Source organism: Rhineura floridana, chromosome 3 (genome assembly GCF_030035675.1).
Source record: "Rhineura floridana isolate rRhiFlo1 chromosome 3, rRhiFlo1.hap2, whole genome shotgun sequence".
NCBI lineage: Eukaryota > Metazoa > Chordata > Lepidosauria > Squamata > Rhineuridae > Rhineura > Rhineura floridana.
The window spans coordinates 71,046,085-71,066,126 of record NC_084482.1 but is presented as its reverse complement, the minus strand read 5'-3'; the positions used below and the strand labels follow the sequence as shown (position 1 = coordinate 71,066,126).

At 40.9% G+C, this 20,042-nt stretch overlaps 1 protein-coding gene across 4 annotated transcripts in view; it reads right to left on the bottom strand.

Moving 5' to 3' along the window:
• Positions 1 to 900: 900 nt before the first annotated feature.
• STX8 (syntaxin 8) overlaps positions 901 to 20,042 on the bottom strand; it is a 169,888-nt gene continuing 150,746 nt past the window's right edge. For 3 of the 4 annotated variants that reach the window (XM_061616501.1, XM_061616500.1, XM_061616499.1), the window contains exons 8-9: positions 10,994 to 11,169; positions 901 to 1,769 (exon numbers count right to left, since the gene is read on the bottom strand). In XM_061616501.1, coding sequence (XP_061472485.1) covers positions 1,764 to 1,769; positions 10,994 to 11,169 — 182 coding nt within the window. In that variant the 3' untranslated portion in view covers positions 901 to 1,763. The remainder of the gene's footprint in view (positions 1,770 to 10,993; positions 11,170 to 20,042) is intronic. The other variant, XM_061616502.1, reaches the window with a different exon arrangement.

Genomic DNA, 20,042 nt, shown 5'->3' with positions numbered 1-20,042 from the left:
GTTTTGTTCACAAGAGTCTACCATGTTCATGTGACCAAGGCATCACTATGCATGGTAGTTCTTTTTTGCCTTCCTAGTTTGCTCAGTGATACAGCACTGCAAGCAAAAGGTCCCAAGCTGAATCCTTGACATCTCCAGGTAAGCCTGGAAATGTCCTCTGCTTGAAACCCTGGAGAGCCACTGCTAAGTTAGGTTAGACAATACTAAGCTAGAGGGACTAATGGTCTGACACAGTATACGGCAACTTCCTGTGTTCCCATGCTGTTTTGGCTATTGCAAGGCAACACCCTTATGATGTCAACAGAAAAAAACCATCTTTTTTAGATCAATAATTTTCAAGCATTTCCTGTGCTGGTTTTTCCAGAGGAGACCAGATGCCCAAAAGCTGCTTACATCTAGGGAGGGCTGAACAAGAAGACTCTTGATTGACACATCTTCTCCTTCCAGAACCCATCTTCTTTTTCAAAGGGATTATAGAGTACTTATCTTGGTTTGATCTAGGATTTCTCATCTTTGCATTATAACACCCACCCTGAAGCATTTTATTAGACGTTCACTACTCATTGTAGCATGGCCTAAAGCACATGCTCTAGAGACTGAAGTAGTGACTAAAAATGGATTTGCACAACTCTTTCCTGTATTGTCCTTGAGGTGGGTACATAAGTCTTAATGCAATTTTCTTCAGAAACCTGGTAATCTCATAGAAATACATTTCCCAGAATTTGGGTAGTCAACACGTATCAGAACTAAGTGGGCTGAGAACCATTAATCACAGAGGCAAAGTAACCAAAGGAAGTCTTTAAAATTCCCTAAACTTAAAAGTTCCTTGATCCATAGGAAAACAAAACAAAACAAAAAATGTAATGGCCGAGAATGAAATAATGATGAGCTCCAAAAGGGTAATGTAGAAATTAAGTAGTTTTTATTCAGACTTGTCACTGTGCTAAAATCAGTCAATCAAACTGGTACGTATGTAGCAAAATAATGATTTCTGGAGATGAATGAGCATTAAAGTGACTTTTTTGTATTGCCATTCTTTCTATTTTCATGTTTTCCCCCTGCTATTAATGTAGTTAGGGGAATGACTATACAACATAGTCTGTATTTTGAGACAGAAATATTATCTAACTTTCCAAACAATACCCATTCGCTATGGTTTATATAAATGAACAATTGTAGTTTTCTGCCTCAAACCAAAGATTATCCAGGATTTCTGAGCATCTGAAGGGTACCTGCAAATTTCCATGTGCAACAGAACTTCAATCACAGCAGTAGTTTGCTCCAAATCACGCCCAAATCCATTGCCATTTCATCCAGAATGAAGATGTATTAATTTCAGCTTCAAGAAGTCATGTTAGAAAGAAAACTCCAATACTTTCGCCTGGCACTCTAGAGAATAATAGTGGATCCCAGCTTGCATTCTCAAAAGCAGAGAGTTTGTCAGACACCACTTCTTGGGCCTTAATTGTATTTATGCCATATTCATTAGGAGATCTGTCCCCAACCAGTCACATTCTTGAAATACAAAGTCCTACTGGATAGAAAGTTTTGCAAAATGAAATCCTCCACCAGCTGTGCTTCTGCCAGTGTACTCAGAATGGGTCAAATAGAGCCAAGTCCACAGAAAGTGTAAACAAGATGGAAATGTTCTTGCATCAGAGTGCTATTGACAAGTTGTTGCAAAGGGATTGTGTCCATTGATTATTTTGTAGGCCACACAGCGACGACAATGATTGCAATCAGCAGCAATACGATCACCACCATCATCCCTGAAAGTAATCAAAACAAAATCTAATTATCTCTGTATTTACTTTTAAATTTCAAACAAACAAAACAGTTTCCAGAAATTTTTAAAGGAAAATCAATTCTAGAAGAATGGCTTCATTCATAAAAGACTTTTGTTTTTCAATTGTGCCATCTGAGTTCTGTATAGCAATTTTAAAGATAATTCATCAAGTGTTGGATTTGTTTGCTTGGAGCGAGTGAGCATATTACTGTATTTTATCAAACAAACTTTTGATTCTTCCCTTTGATTCATGTTAAATAGAAGTGGGAAGCTATGAAAACGGTGCTTCCTTCAAATATGTTGCTGCAGACAACAAATGAATCAGACCTGTGGCCCCTTCTTATGCTCTGCTGGTGGTATGGGGAGTTGCTGCAGTGCAACTTCTTCCCATGTACCTGATGTAACACAAGAAGGGGGCCTATGTGGATTCAGGTGCTTCCAGCCAAGGACTTTCAGCAAGCATCACTCACTCAGCCCTAGTTTGAAATGGAAACAAAACTGATCTCTGCTAATAAGGATACTATGACTGAAAGTCACATTAAAAGTTTAAAAGAGATTTGCATGTGAAAAATGCCATGTATACATTCTCAGTAATTGACAAAAGACAAATGAGTTCTAGAACTTAACTCTGATCTCAAGCAACTCAAGCATCTGGACCACTACTCTTCTCGTCCTGCCTCCCTGACCTGCAGGTTTACAGACAGATTCCACTGAAGATTGTAGACACTGAGCATATGAAAGCACTATATAAATGCTAGGCATAATACTAATTATTATTATTAGTAGTAGTAGTAGTAGGTTTGTGTGTAGAGACATAAGATATATTAATTAAGAATAAACTAAACAGAATAAAATATTTCTGCTAAAGTGGATTCTAAACCAAAACAGTTGTGCTGCTACCACATTAAAACAGATGATGCAATACCTGCCTCTTACTGACCCAGTTCCCAGGGATTCCATAATTATTTCCAACAGTAAATGATTTTGCTCTTAGAGCTAAAACAGTACTTCATTAAGCATTTAAAAGGAGTACAGCAGGTGGATTTGAAGCTGATATATTCAAAAAAGTTACCTAAATGTGAGCTTTTCAGCTCTATTCTCTAATAATAGAGTGAGGAAGAACAAAACTTCACATTTAGACAACTTTTATCATAGAATCATAGAATAGTAGAGTTGGAAGGGGCCTATAAGGCCATCAAGTACAACCCCCTGCTCAATGCAGGAATCCAGATCAAAGTATTCCCGACAGATATCTGTCCAACTGCCTCTTGAATGCCTCCAGTGTCGGAGAGCCCACTACCTCTTTAGGTAATTGGTTTCATAGTCGTATGGCTCTAACAGTTAGGACGTTTTTCCTGATGTCCAGTCGAAATCTGACTTCCTGCAACCTGAGCGCATTATTCTGTGTCCTGCACTCTGGGACGATCGAGAAGAGATCCCGGCCCTCCTCTGTGTGACTACCTTTCTTGTACTTGAAGAGTGCTATCATATCTACCCTCAGTCTTCTCTTCTCCAGGCTAAACATACCCAGTTCTTTCAGTCTCTCCTCATAGGGCTTTGTTTCCAGTCCCCTGATCTTCCTTGTTGCCCTCCTCTGAACCTGATCCAGTTTGTCTGCAACCTGCTTGAAGTGCAGAGACCAGAACTGGATGCAGTATTCAAGATGAGGCCTAACCAGTGCTGAATAGAGGGGAACTAATACTTCATGCGATTTGGAAACTATATTTCTGTTAATGCAGCCTAAAATAGCATTTTTTGCAGTCACATCGTGCTGTTGGCTCATGTTCAGCTTGTGATCAACAACAATTCCAAGATCCTTCTCACATATTGTGTTGCTGAGCCAAGTATCCCCCATCTTATAGCTGTGCATTTGGTTTCTTTTTCCTAGTGTAGAACTTTGCATTTATCCCTGTTGAATTTCATTCTGTTGTTTTCAGCCTAATGCTCCAGCCTATCAATGTCCCTTTGAATTTTGTTTCTGTCTTCCACGGTATTAGCTGTGCCCCCCAATTTTGTATCATCTGCAAATTTGAAAAGCATGCTCTGTACCTCCTCATCCAAATCATTAATAAAAATGTTGAAGAGCACTGGGCCCAGGACCGAGCCCTGTGGTACACCACTCGTTACTTCTGCCCAGTTTGAGAAGGAACCATTGATAAGCACTCTTTAAGTACGATTCTGGAGCCAGCTGTGGATCCACCTGATGGTTGTTCCATCCAGCCCACATTTAGCTAGTTTGCTAATCAGAATATCCTGTCAAAAGCTTGCTGAAGTTGAGATATATTATGTCCACAGCATTCCCACAGTCTACAAGGGAGGTTACCTGATCAAAAACCGAGGTAAGATTAATTTGGCAGGATTTGTTCTTCATAAATCCATGTTGGCTCCTAGTAATCACTGCATTGTTATCAAGGTGCTTACAGACTGACTGCTTTATAATCTGCTCCAGAGTTTTTCCAGGGATTGATATTAGGCTGACTGGTCTGTAGTTCTCCGGTTCCTCCTTTTTGAAGATAGGGACAACATTAGCTCTCCTCCAGTCATCCGGCACTTCACCAGTCTGCCATGATTTCGCAAAGATAATAGACAGCAGTTCTGAGACTTCTTCAGCCAGTTCCTTCAATACTCTGGGATGCAGTTTATCAGCCCTGCTGATTTGAACTCGTTCAAAGCTATTATGTTTTCCTTGACCATTTGTCTACTAATCTCAAACTCTAATTCTGCCCCTTCTACTTCATGTTTCCTGGGAGGGTCATAGATCCTTTTTTGGGAGAAGACTGAGCCAAAGTAGGAATTGAGCACTTCTGTCTTTTCTTTGTCATTTTGCTATCCTCATTGAGTAGCTGTGCCACCGTTTCCTTTCTCTGTCTTTTACTATGGACATACCTGAAGAAAGCTTTTTTTGTTGCTTTTAGCATCCCTTGCTAACCTCAGCTTATTCTCAGCTTTAGCCTTCCTGATGCCATCCCTGCAATTCCGCGATACCTGCCTGTACTCTTCCTTTGTGGCCTGGCCTTCTTTCCACTTCCTGTATGTGTCCTTTTTTGTTTTCAGGTCAGCTCTAAGCTTTTTGTGAAGCCACATTGGCTTCTTCTGTTGTTTTCCCCCTTTTTTCCTTGTTGGAATTGCTTGCCATTGCGCTTTTAGAATTTCCTTTTTTAGAAACTCCCACCCACCTTGGACTCCTTTTCTCATTAGGGTCGCTTGCCATGGAACCGTACTTACAATTGTTCTGAGTTTATTAAAATCAGCTGTCCTGAAGTCCAAGGTGTACTCTCAGCTTTTGCTTCTATTAAAATCAAGAATTCAAGTACAGTGTGGTCACTTTCCCCCAGAGTTCCTGTAACTGCCACTTCATCCACCAAATCATCTCTATTGGTTAGAATCAAGTCCAGGATAGCTGATCCTCTGGTTGCTTCCTCCACTTTCTGTAGGAGAAAGTTATCTCCAACACAAGTCAGACATTTCTTGGAGGGGGCATGTTTGGCAGAATTTGTCTCCCAACAGATATCGGGATAATTGAAGTCTCCCATTACTATAACATCATTCCTCCTCGAAACATTGGCAATTTGCTTTTTAAAAGTTACATTCTCATCTTCTCCTTGATTGGGTGGTCGGTAGTAGACTCCAAGCACCACATTCCTTGTATTACTTGCCCCATTATTTTTAATCCAGATACTCTCGGTGGAGCTACCAAGCTCATCTTCCTGTATTTCTGTGAAGGGATATATATTTTTAACATATAGCGTGAGTGCACCTCCCTTTTTATTCCTTTGGTTCTTTTTGAACAAGTTATATCCTTCGTATATCAGCTTCTATATCAGCTTCAAATCTACCTGCTACTGTTCATTTTAAGTGGTTATTGAAGTACTGTTTTAGCTGAATAGTTGCTTTTAAAATAATTTTGTACACTTAAATGTTGTTTTTTAAAGAGATAAATTGTGGCTTCAGAGTAAACTGAAGAAACTGTTATTGACAAAAATGGTCAGAACAGAGTCCCTGGATATATCAGACAACTCTCACAGAACACTGATCTCATATTTCTGTGATGGATGTTGGCGTGAGAGAGGTTGGGGAACTTTAAAAAAACATATTCAGGAGAAAAAAGGTACTATTCTGTACAAAAACTCAAACTCAGTACAATCTGAATTATTTCCAACCTGATATAACATCGTGGACCCAGTTCTCACTGAGGTAGTAAATCTGTTTCTGGGCTGTACCACTTCAGCTAGCAGATGAGCACATTCACATAAATGAATGATCCTCTATACCAAACAAATGCCCTCCACAGAAAGTATGAGCATGTCAGTAAGAAGATCCCCCTCCACAAAATGTGCAGAGATTTAAATATATATATATAAGGAAGAAGAATATTCAGTCATGTGAGCTGCCATCTTGCAGCTTGAAGTATGATTATTATTAGCAGCTGCTTGTTACAGAAAAAGTCTCCAGCCCTGATATAAAATCATTGCCTCAGAAAAATTCTAAGGCCAAACTATACATGATTTTGGAGATTCATAATTGCATCTCCTGGCTCGTTTTCTCAAATTATATGCCCCAGTCTCCAAAGTGGCAATTGTCTGGCTGGGGAAAAATACATGAGCCTTTTTCAGGATGCGTGTGCAGGTGTTAGAAGGCAAACCTGTGCAAAGGGAATGGCTGAAGACCCCCATTCCCTCAAAGCAGAGTCCTAGAGAAAGGGATAAGCAGTGATGATACCAAATTGTCCAGGGTGGTTAAAACAAAGAGGAATTGCAAGTTGTCCCAAAATGATCTGTCTAAACTGGGTGATTGGGCAGTAAAATGGCAAATGCAATTTAATGGAAACAAGTATAAAGGGATGCACATCAGAGCAATTTTTGTTTTGTAATTTCACATAAATGCTTTCTGGTGACTGATCAGGAATGAGAGACCTTGGGGTTGTAATGGATAGCTCTGTGAAAATATTGACCCAGTGTGCAGCACCTGCAAAAAAAAAAAAAGGGATGGAACCAGACTGTTGGCGCTGAAAATTGAAAAGGTGTTAGCTTTTAAACTGATGGAGGTGGGAAAGCCAACAGGAACTGAAGAGGGTCTAGTTTGGAACAAATCTCCCCCTTGGAATAAAGACAAAAAGAAAAAGAAAAAAAGAAAATGTAAATGGCATAAGCCCAGAACTAGGCATTGTGAGTGTAGGGCAAGGGATAGCAAACCAAAAGTGCCAAAGATACTTGAAAAGAGATACCGTATACAAGGGTTTGTATGCTAATGCCAAAAGTCTCCAAGACAAGATGGGAGAACTGGAGTGCTTGGCCTTAAGAGGACAGCACTAATACAGTGAGCATTATGGTGGAATGGAGAAAACCAGTGGGACATAGTTATTGGAAGGGCAGGGGAGGACGTATTGGAGGAGGCGTATACCGCAGATCAGAAAAGTGCCTCCAGGGCCAAGAGGATGCTGTCATGGTTAACAAGCAGAGTCAAACAAGCTATAATTAGAGGCTAGTAGAGGCAAGAAGGCTTCCTTCAAAAAATGAAAGTCTTGACTGAGTGAGAAAAACAAAAAGGAACACAAGCCACCCTGAGCTCCTACTGGGAGGAAGGGTGGGATATACATCTAATAAATAAATAAATGAATGAATAAATAAACAAAAATACGCCTGGACTATAAAATGAATGTATAAGCCTAATTTTAACTCCAAGTCACCCAAAGAGGCAAATATAAACCCCTCTTCCTGCCTGCCATTTTCCTGAGATTAAGTACCCAATTTGTATCACCTCTGCAATTATTTTAACCAAAATCCCACACTCTCATGGTGGCTTATTTGTAAATACCCTCCCCCCCCTCCCCTGATTCTTAGTCTTTTATTAAACTGCAGTACTAGGGGATTGGAGAAGACCTGCCCTGGGAGTGAGTACTTGACCATCTGGGTGCTTGCCTGCTTGCTCCCCTGGGTTGCTTTCTCTTGAGACAGCTGAGGTCCCTGGTAGGGGCTGTAAGGACAGGGACCCCCTGTCTGACTCTGAATCCAGAGAGAGGCTGCAGTCAATCTTGCAGCCTCTTGCATCAGCTCTTGGCTGGGTCAGGGGTCATAAAAGCCTGGTAACGTTTGGGTGGTGGGTCTGCTGCTGCCAGGCTCACCACTGAAGGGACGACACCAAAGGGGATCATCCCTTGGGGATCCGAGACTCCTGAGGGCAAACGTTCTTCCCCTTCTATTTTTAAGAAAACCCAATCTAGAGGAGATTGGTAGCGGGGACGGTATAAGGGGCATGTATCGTTCCTGCGCAGGGTGAGAGCCTGTGCAGTGAACTGAATGAAAGGGGAAAGTCGCCAGATGCAGAATGAAAGTCTGCAACTGGCAGAAGGCTGGCCCTCCCTGGGTGTGAGATGGTGATGGTGTAGATGTGCCCTGTGTGAAGATATTGAGTGAGTATGGTTGTTCCCAATTCCCTCAGAGGCATACTGAGATAACTGGTTCTGGCAGGTTTTGTTGGTAGGCTCTTGTGTCCATATGAGGTGTTTAGGAGGAGTCTTGGAAAGGAAGAACATGGGTGATATCACCCCAATTGCAGTGATCATGGGTAGAGGGAGGTTTAGACATGGGGAGGTGATGGGCTACCATAGAAGATGAGAGCAAGTCTACCTACACCTTTTTCCTTGCTCTTACTCCTCCCATGTACAGGTTCCTGGTTGCTCATCTGCTGGGCCTACCAGCCTGTGTGTGCTGTTGTTTAACATAAGATCTGTACACAAGAAACTCACACCCATCATGGATGAATGTGCCAGTCTGGTGTGCGTTACTGAGACCTGGGTGGGTGAGCTGGGAGGAGTTGATCTGACCCAGCTTTGCCCATATGGGTACTTGGTGCAACACCAGCACAGGCTGCATGGATGGGGGGGAGGGGTTGCTGTAGTCCACAGAACTTCCATCTCTGTCACCAGTAATCCACTCTGTCTTGGAACTGGCTGCGAAAGCCTGCACCTGGTGTCAAGCCAAGGAGACAGTAAACTAGAGGAGAGGGCTTTTTCAATCGTGGCCCCCACCCTCTGGAACTTGCTTCCCTTTGACCTTCGGCATGCCCCCTCCCTGATGACCTTTCGCCACGCCTTAAAAACCTGGCTTTTCAGGCAGGCCTATGGGATCTCTGGGGTGGGTTAGGTTTTATACTGTATCAGTGTAGGATGGTTTTTTAGATGATATATTAATACTGTGATTGTTATGAATATGTTGATATTGTATTTTATATTGTGTACGTCGCCCAGAGTGTCCGTTAAGTCAGACAGATGGGCGACTAATAAATAAAATTTTATTATTATTATTATAGAGTTGCTGCTGGTGTACTGTCCCACCCTGCTGCCCAGCAGCTTCTCTGGTTGAGCTGGTGGAGGCCATCGCATCTGTGGTATTGGAGGAACCTGAACTGTTTGTCCATGCACTGGTAACCTCCAGGTTAATTAGTGTAATGCACTCTATTTGGGGCTGCCCTTGAGGTTGGTCCAGAAGCTGCAGCTGGTGCAAACTGCGGCAGCAAGACTAACTTATCACCCCACTGCTGAAAGAATTCCACCAGCTGTCCATTAGCTACTGGGCCAAGCTCAAGATTCTGGTTTTGTTCAAAGGGCTATACAGCTTGGAACAAGGATATCTGAAAGATCATGTTACCCCTTATATACCTAGTTGATCACTGCGCTCTGCAGGTGAGGGCCTCCTGCAGATACCATCTTATCAGGAGGTCCGTTCCGCACAACATAGGGAGTGGACTTTTAGTGTTGTGGCACCTACCCTTTGGAATACCCTCCTATTAAATATTTGACAGGCAACATCTGTGTTATCTTTTCAGCGCCTACTGAAGACATTCCTCTTTCAACAAGCCTTTTAAGTAGAGATCTCAGCCTGCATCTGCATTGGAATTGCTTTTTAAGATGTTTTTAAAGATGTTTTGTTTTAATATATTTTAAAGTCTGTTTTTAAGATGTTTTAGAGTATTTTTAGTGTTTTGTTTGCAGCTTTGGGCTCCTTCCGGTAGGAAGGGCAGGATATTAATTTTGTGGCAGCCCAATTCTTTCACCTGAATGAGGTGTCAGTATAAACATTTCCACTACACATATGACTCCTGCCCCAAAGAAACAGACATGTTATTACTTTTGACCTCCTTTTTAACTTACTGCTTGGGAAACAATGTTAACAATTGTTAACAATTTAGCCTCTCTGCCTTGGTATCAAGAACAGGCTTGGGTGACCGGCTGTTGAAGATTCAGAAAAATGGGTCTAATGGCAAACAAACTTGATGACTGTTATGGAAATTTGTATATATGCAGAGATCCTCAGCGTCTGAGCTGCATGTGTGCCAGTGTGTATTTACCTAAGAGGCAGGCTTTTACCCCGCATTCTCTGCTATCTCTGCTATCTTTTCAGTGCCTTTTATTTATTTAGTTATTTAGTTATTGCACTTGTATACCACCCCATAGCTGAAGCTCTCTGGGCGGTTTACAGCAATCAAAAACATTAAAACAAATACACAATTTAAAAACATATTTTAAAAACAATTTAAAATACAATTTTAAAATTCAAACCAATATAAAAACAATTTAAAAACACATGCTAAAACACCTGGGAGAAGAGGAAAGTCTTTGACCTGGTGCCGAAAAGATAACAGTGTTGGCGCCAGGCACACCTCGTCAAGAGAATAATTCCATAATTTGGGGGCCACCACTGAGAAGGCCCTCTCCCTTGTTGCCACCCTCCGAGCTTCCCTTGGAGTAGGCACGCAGAGGAGGGCCTTTGATCTTGAACCTAGTGTACGGGTGGGTTCGTATCGGGAGAGGCGTTCCATCAGGTATTGTGGTCCCAAGCCGTGTAAGGCTTTATAGGTCAAAACCAGCACCTTGAATCGAGCTCGGAAACATATAGGCAGCCAATGCAAAGGGGCCAGAATCGGTTTTATATGTTTGGACCGTCTGGTCCCTGTTACCAATCTGGCCGCTGCATTTTGCACAAGCTGCAGTTTCCGAACCGTCTTCAAAGGCAGCCCCACGTAGAGTGCATTGCAGCAATCTAATTTGGAGGTTACCAGAGCATGGACAACTGAAGCCAGGTTATCCCTGTCCAGATAGGGACTTAGTTGGGCCACCAACCGAAGTTGGTAGAAGGCATTCCGTGCCACCGAGGCTACCTGAGCCTCAAGTGACAGAGATGGTTCTAGGAGAACCCCCAAGCTACGAACCTGCTCCTTCAGGGGGAGTGCAACTCCATCCAGAACAGGTTGGACATCCACCATCTGGTCAGAAGAACCACCCACTAGCAGCATCTCAGTCTTGTCTGGATTGAGCCTCAGTTTATTAGCCCTCATCCAGTCCATTGTCGCAGCGAGGCACCGGTTCAGCACATTGACAGCCCCACCTGAAGAAGATGAAAAGGAGAAATACAGCTGTGTGTCATCAGCATACTGATGGCAACACACTCCAAAGCTCCGGATGACCGCACCCAACGGTTTCATGTAGATGTTGAACAGCATGGGTGACAGAACTGACCCCTGCAGAACCCCATACTGGAGAGTCCAGGGTGCTGAGTAATGTTCCCCAAGCACCACCTTCTGGAGGCGACCTGCTAAGTAGGAGTGGAACCACCACAATGCAGTCCCTCCCACTCCCAACTCAGCTAGTCTCCCCAGAAGGATACCATGGTCGATGGTATCGAAAGCTGCTGAGAGATCAAGGAGAATCAACAGAGTCACACTCCCCCTGTCTCTCTCCCGACAAAGGTCATCATACAGGGCAACCAAGGCTGTTTCCATGCCAAAACCAGGCCTGAAACCCGACTGAAATGGATCCAGATAATCGGTCTCATCCAAGAGTGTCTGGAGCTGGCGTGCAACCACTCGTTCCAGGACCTTGCCCAGGAATGGAACATTTGCTACCAGCCTATAGTTATTAAGATTTTCTGGGTCCAGGGAGGGCCTCTTCAGGAGTGGTCTCACTACCACCTCTTTCAGGCAGCCAGGGACCACCCCCTCTCGCAGAGAGGCATTAATCACCTCCCTGGCCCAGCCGGCTGTTCCATCCCTGCTAGCTTTTATTAGCCAAGAAGGGCAAGGATCCAGCACAGGAGTGGTTGCACAAACCTGTCCAAGCACCTTTTCAATGTCCTCAAGCTGCACCAAATGAAACTCATCCAAGAAATTGGGACAAGGCTGCGCTCTGGATACCTCGCTTGATTCACCTGCTATAACACTGGAGTCTAAGTCCTGGCGGATGCTAAAGATTTTATCCTGGAAGTGCCTAGCAAATTCATTACAGCGGGCCTCTTGTTGAAAGACTTTCCTCTTTCAACAAGTCTTTTAAGTTGAGACCTATCCCAGTCTGTGTCTGTGTTAGAATTGCTTGTTAATATGTGTCTTTTTAATAATATGTCTTAGCCCTTTTCTAAAAGATGTTTTAAAGCTTTTTAAAAAAATGTTTTTAACATTTTGTTTTAATGTATTTCAAGGTCTGTTATGGATGTTTTAAAGTATTTTTAGCATTTCTGTTTGCCGCCCTGGGCTCCTGCTGGGAGGAAGGGTGGGATGTAAATCAAATAATTAATAAATAAATTTAGTTCACTGAAACTTAAGACTTAGTAAAATAAGAAAAGCTACTTTATTTATAGAAATAAATAGTAGGTAGGAAAGGTATGCCTAGCTCTAAATAAATAAATAAATAATCTAAATAAACAATTAAGTTAAGGCGCAATGCCCAAACGTGGGTATTGCCCTCATGGCTCAGGAGAGAGAGCAAAGACAAAGATGTCTCCTCTCTCCTCAGACAGTCGAAGAAGACGACAAAGGAAGGAGGGGCAGGTCAGCTTCCCTGAGCATATTCGTTTACAACAGAAGGAAGTTAGGTAGAGAACAGCACAGGTAAAGGTAGGCAAGCCTAGCCAGCTGGAGGACTCTAACTCTATCTTCCTTCTGGAATACAAACAAAAGAATGCAAACAGCAGGCGCTCTTGCCCCACTTTCAACAATGATGAAGGCCAATTCCTGGAGAATCAGGTTTTTGGGTTGACTCCTAACTCAATCCCCACATCTGCGGGTAAAGAGCAGGCCTTTCCTTATTCAATTATCTTTAAAAGAATCCAGGGTACAATTCACCCCAGAGGCAAGTCATATTCAAATCAGCCAACATTCTCTTGCACATTTCCCACCAGAGGTTCTGGGTAGATTTTGCTCCCAAAGTCAAATCTGTGATAAAGGAATACATTATTTTGCATCATTTTTAGAATGTGAAATTGGAAGTTGAAAAACTATTATATAAACAGTATATGTGATGCACAAATGGGCAACAGCCGCTGCCATGATGATAAAAAAATGGGATTGTTCTGTATTCTATTTTTCTTAAAGGCAAGTTTTGTGGCTTGACTACTGACCAAAGTATGAAAACATTCATTAAAGGATCCATATCCCAAAAGCTAAATAAAATAGTAAACATTTATTTATAAGCCATATGATTTTAAAGTAAATATTATGGTTATATTTGAAGTTAGCACTGCCACAGCATCCCCTCTAATATGAAGGGGTTTGTCAAATCTAACACACTGTGCAAGACTTAAGTGAAGCCATTGTTTCTTCCATGTTTAAAAGGTGAAAGTTAAGAGTATTTGTATGTATATTACTAATACATTTTCTGCAACACCTGTGGATGCTAGCTGGAACTACAAATCAAGTTTGCAACACAGGTTGGTTGACAAGCACTTAATCAGAGACTGGTGCTCTTGCTACAATTCTCCCTGCCTTTAGTCAGATAAATGCAGATGTTGTGCAATATTATTTTTAAACCATTTATCTTTTTGGCACTTTTATATTTCTTAACCATATAAATAAATATATAAACTGGTATTTCAATTAATGGCTGAGCCCCTCCAACAAACAAACAAACAAACCCCTATATGAATTATCAATTCTAGTCTTGCACTGGAAATCTCTAAAGCCACCAGAGAATAAATGCAGTATTTTCCTCAGGTTTGAACTGCCATTTTTCTTTCATTTTTATTGAGATTTTAAATGACTATAATACTTTCATAAAATAGCCACAGTCTCCAACTCAGGATATATTGTAAAATAGTTCTCATTGTGCTAGGCGCTGTACACAACCCAAGTGTGAGACAGAGTCTGTCCAGAGAGGTTACAACCTGCACCTCTGATTTAATAACATCTTCCTCCAACTTCACCATCACCTTTGTTGTACTAGCCATTGGCCCTGGCAGCTCCTCTAAGGTCAAACATGTAAAGCTGCATCCTTTCATCACAGAAGCACCTGAGTTTCTTTTATAAATCTATTTCTTATCTCCATTCCAGTATGAAAGATTAAACTTGTTTAAAGCTAGAATTGCTCAACAGGAATGGTGATCAGAAATAAATGTGTGCCGATACAATAGAGTCTCAAAATTTTCACAGCACCATGCAAAAGTTAGCAAGCAAAGCTCTCTGCTTTTTCACTGAGACTGGCTGGCAAAGAATACAGAATATGAGAAAATAAAAAGCAGAAGTCCAAGAGAATTCCTACAAGTTAAAACTCGGTCAGAAAAAGTGTTCAGTGAATTTTCAGTCCAAAATGTTTATTGCATCTATGATGAAATAACCCCTAGAATTTATGGTCCCAAACCACAGGCACAACCCGACTGAATGAGAGGAAATGAGATAAGTGTTTCCCCTCATCTATCATTGTTAGACCTCCATTTCTGGTTCTTTATTTATTTTTTTTAAAAAAATGTTGCTACTTTTGTAAAAGAGAAATCAATGCCAGATAATATGCACTGCTATTTCCAACTGGAATTTCAAAGCCTTTCCATTCTCTTTCCAGAAACAAGCGTTACTAAAAACCCTCCATTTTGAAGAAGCCTTTCCAGTCAAAGGATTGCTTGCTTTGAGCATATTTTAAAACATTTCCATCCTTGTACTGGTCCAGTCAATACCACTTTGTCTCTCTCTCATAATTTGGATACCCAGAATATGTGTATTTGAAATCCTTGCTGTGTATTTGTTCCCCTCCCTTTCTTTGTTGTCCTCATTTTATTTTATTTAGATTAAAATCCTTTTGGGGCCAGGTTTTGCTTTTATTGTTTTATTTTATGTACAGAGCCATGTGTATCTGATGGCATTATGTAAACAAACAATATATATATATACACACACACCCCTCTATTTTTAAAATGAAAAGAAACTAAACAAAGACAACAAATATGATTCAGAGACAACTATATAAGGAGGTTAAACAAAAGCAGCCACTTACTGGATAGCATCACAGCAACTTCTGTATGGCTTACAGGAAAAGGAATAGTTTCAAATTACTATAACCTACAGTCCAGAGCTCCACACTGCTGGCTATTGAATGGGCAAAGCCATGAACAATTATGGGTGATTGTTGACCACCACCACCACCAAGCGTAGAAGCGGCAACACAAGTGCACATGTAAATAAACTCACTACTGCCAGTTAAGATCCACTGGAGACCATGAGAACCACTTTTTCCTGTACTTACCTCGTCTTTTAGCAGGTAAGGATGGGAGTAGCATGTGCCCACCCTTGGAAAGATACAGCACTTTCCACTTCCCACCTCCATGTGCTGGAGATAACAAGTGGGCTTCCTGTGATGGCGCTGGGGACAGAAGTAGGACATACAGACTCAGACTAATTTTGGCCTTGGGATCATTGCCAAGGCCCAAGACACAATGCTTCCAAAGACAGCACTTGCATACCATTCCATGGCTGCTGGGGACACTCTGCTGTGGTTAGAGCAAAGCATGCATACTCTTTCCTCGACTACCACGGTTTGGGGATGGAAGGAATCTATTTGACTCCTTGCTATTTTTCTTTTCTTTTCTAAAGGCACAGAGATAGAGACCCTTCCTTGACTTAGGAACCCCCTTCCAGACTGCCTTCCTAACTTGTTGAGGGTGATATTCTCACACTGATTTTGGAAACAGGTAAAGTCCTAAGCTATCTTCATATGCTGCTTACACCAGTGAAAAGCACTGGCAAAAAGAATTTAAGCCAATATCCTCAACCCCATTCCTCCACTCTGGGATTGTTTTAATGACGAGGTAGCTATTGCCTAAATAAATAAATATATCTGAACACACCAGTTACAGGAGTGTACGACTCCATCCAGAACAATATTGGAAGTTTAGTAAATGCATTCAAGCATGCACACATATGCGAGTTCTGCTTTGCATGCATTCTTGTGGACTCAACTACTCATTTCGACATCCAAACTTTACAGTTATTTAGTATAAGAGAATAACTGTGCAGGCTTAAGAGACATCCTTTGGTTACATTCCCCTGCTGAGCTAGCAGCCATGAAGCACTAACGTGAAGATGCTGCATGTATGAACTAGCACCCCCACATGAGGACTGTTCATGTGGCCATCACAGAAGCCCTTTTTTGAGCTACAATTGCTCAGATTGGAGCGGTGATGAGTCCCCAGGACACCCCCATGACACCTCCAGTTCCGGGTTCAGCAATAGCCAGGCATACTCCCAAGTACATAGTGGGCTACTTGCAATCCGGTCTCTATTCCTTCCCCCCCCCCAAAAAAAAATCACAAATGTAACGAGAACACTAAGCTACAGAGGAGACATATCTTTTCTAGAATTATTGTCTTCTTAATATGCAACATATTAAGACACATGTAGACATTCCAACAAACAAAAGAATTAGCCATGACTCATGCCATGTATCAGCACAACAAAAAGAAAATATACTTTGGGAGAAATATATTGGGTGATTTTAAAAAAATATCAATGCATAAAAGACTATATCCAAATTGGGGGGCGGTATCTTGAAAATATTAGATCCTTATGGGCCTTGTGGTCCCTGGAACACTTTTACATTCTTGATTACAACATGACAATGGAAGTGATTTCTCTTTAATGCATTCTGTGTTATTGGAATACTAAAAATATCCCTCAAGCCTGATACTACTCTGTTCTCTTTTACCAAGACACAACTTCATCCTAATATAAAAGACAGCAATAAATATTTCAGCATGGGATGCCCAGTCCCCAATCTCATATTCTCTATTGCCATCACAGACCCGTTATCATAAATGAAAAACTCTTAGCCTCATTGCCATTATAAATCAGTTTCTCAGAAACTAAGCATGAAAAATTCTAGTTATACAGGTTTCCTTTTTGAAGAGTATAAATGTGTGAAACAGGCTCTTGTGAAATGGATGAATGCACTCATTCAATAGGAAATATAAATATATTATGAATCAATTCTGCTATCAGAACTATCATACACTTTGGGTTTGTGTTTGGTCTGACAATAAGAAGTTACTCTGCAAGACAGAAATGAAGGCACCATATGGAAGCAACAGAACACAAGTACATTATCTAATTGTCAATATTTTTGTTCGTAAGTCCTTATTGATAAAACTGGTGAAACCCCTAAGACCATCAACACAAAAAAATGGAAATGGACTGCCTTCAAGTCAATTCCGACTTATGGCGACCATATGAATAGGGTTTTAATGGTAGGCAGTATTCAGAGGGGGTTTACCATTGCCTTCCTCTGAGGCTGAGAGGCAGTGACTGGCCCAAAGTCACCCAGTGAGCTTCATGGCTGAGTATTCGAACCCTGGTCTCCCAGGTCGTAGTCCTACACCTTAACCACTACACCACACTGGCTCTACCCATCAACACTAGCACAAGCCTAATGCAAGAGGGGAACTGAATCCAGTATCGCTGGTTGCCAAGTGTTAATGTCCCGCTCAATAAGAATCAAACAGACTGGGATGCAATTTTTTCCAAAGCACACAAGTGAGATTTTCCTGGAATATCCAAATTGATTTGTTTCAGGCAATGTTCCTTTACTTTTCGTTTCATCAGGGCTGGAAGAATGCACAGATCACATCAACTTGGCTTCAAGAGCCATAGAATGAATCTAGACAATATAAGCCCACACCTTATCTTTACTAAGGTTTAATTATATTTGGAGGTGTTGGTATTTTGTTTTTATACCATAAAACCAAAAACATAGTCCCTCTATCACCCCTTCCCCTCCCACTTCCCACCCCACGATCTTACACCTCTGTGACTCATTTTATAAGTAGATTGCCTCAGCTCAATTTAAGATAAAATATATGCTACTTCATTTAATATACCTGCAGCTCTTAAAGGGGAACCACCAATACTTTCTAAAGTGAAGTCCCAAGAGAACCTTCTGCTGTGCTGTCCTCAATACCCATGACTGAAAGTTTGGCAGTGGCACCGCTGCAAGCCTCCTGTGACCTGCTACTGGATAATCAATACACATTAAGGAATCACTGGTCTATAAATTGTGCAACAATGCAATTCAGAGACATCTGGTACTCCAAGAATACACCTCAATTGTCTTAGAATACATGTGATAAAATGATACAGTTGTTTACGTCATTGCAAATTTGATCTCAGTTGTCTAAGAGCTTGTAACGGCTGTTACAAGTCAACTGACACAATTGCTTCAAACTCATATTCCACAACTGAACAGAATGACTTGAAATAATTCGCCTTAAACTGGTTTTTAGAATATTTTAGATAACTCAAACCAGTGCTAGCCATTCATACTACAATATGGCCTAGGCTGCACCAGCCTGTAGTTTTCCTGGAAACTGGGATGCTTTAAGCATTTAAGTTTCTATGTAAAGCTTTCAGTCATCAAGCAGATGCATCAGCATGATTATGTGCCGTCTAATAAATGTGCTGAAGACGTTAACACTTCTTCAGCAAGGGCAACTGCAATGCTTTTCAAGATAATTCTAAACTTAAATGAACTGCACACAGTTAAGTTATAGTATAGTACAATAGTCATCACCATTACCCTCTTCACAGAACGCTATGCAAAAGCTGCCTTTATATGCTGTCACATAACAATGCCTCCAAGGCAGCTTACCTATTTTAAAGTACATCAACTGTATCGGAATAAAATATTCCCCATCTCTGAGGGGAAATATTAGCTTCCTACCTTTTCATATCATGATCAGTGTCTATTCCTTTCTCACTTTACCTTTCAGATTTTGTCTGGAAGGGAGTTCTTGCCTACACATAAGTATAAATAGAGACAGTAATTTTGTTCATCATTTTTAATTGACTTACTGTAGTTTTCATCCCTCAGTTGTTACAAGCCACTTTGAACACATTGGAATAATGGCATATATATATATAGTTAAAATAAATAATTGAGCAAAGAAGAAGAGGAAAACAGGCCTTCTGAAAGTCCTAAAGAATGATTCAAATAATAAATTCTAAATCAGCAGTAAAAGATCCCCACAGCTAAATAATGTTGCCTATCTAAAGGCCACCTGAAACAGCTTTCTGAAAAGACTGGAGTGTAGCAGACTTCTCAACGTCAACAAGTAAGGAGTTCCAAAGGTATGGGGCCACCACCGAAAAAGCCTTCTCTCCTATGCCCACCAATTTGACAGACTTAGGTGGGTGGGCAAACAAGGAGGACCCCTGCTGTAGTCCTTACAGGATGGAAAAAAACTTTTATCCTTGATGATCCTCTCCATTAAAATAAATGTTCTTGATCATGCAAGCATACAATAATCTACACCAGTTAACATATGTGATATTTTTAAAAAAGGAAAAAAATGATGAAAGACCTTAAAACCACCTTAGCAAAAGATTTTTTATCCAAAAAAGAAAAAAAGACTATGCTAGAGTTCTCTCTCACACACACCCTAATCCCACCTTCCATACTTTTTCTGACAGATTCATTCATGGAGGAACCGTATGAAGAACCAGAAATTTTAGAATGAGAAGTAAAAGCTGCACTTAAAATACTTGGAAGAAACAAATCACCAGGAATAGATGGCATACCAATAGAGTTGCTACAAGTTACTGAGACTGAATCTGTCCAAATATTGACCAAATATTGTCAACAAATATGGAAAACTAAACAATGGCCCACAGACTGGAAGTGTTCAATATACATCCCAATTCCAAAGAAAGGGGATCCCAGGGAATGCAGTAATTATTGAACTATTGCCTTAATATCCCATGCTCAAGTAATGCTCAAGATTCTACAACAAAGCCTCTTACCATATATGGAGCAAGAAATGCCAGATGTCTAAGTTGGATTTAGATAGGGAAGAGGCACCAAAGATCATATTTCTTTTTTTTTTTACAATAATTTTTATTCAAATTTTCATAAAACATAGAAAACAAAATCATAAAACATTCAAAGACAAAAAACAAAACAAAACAAAAATGATTAAACAAAAAATAAAATAAAATGTTGACTTCCCATTTGTCA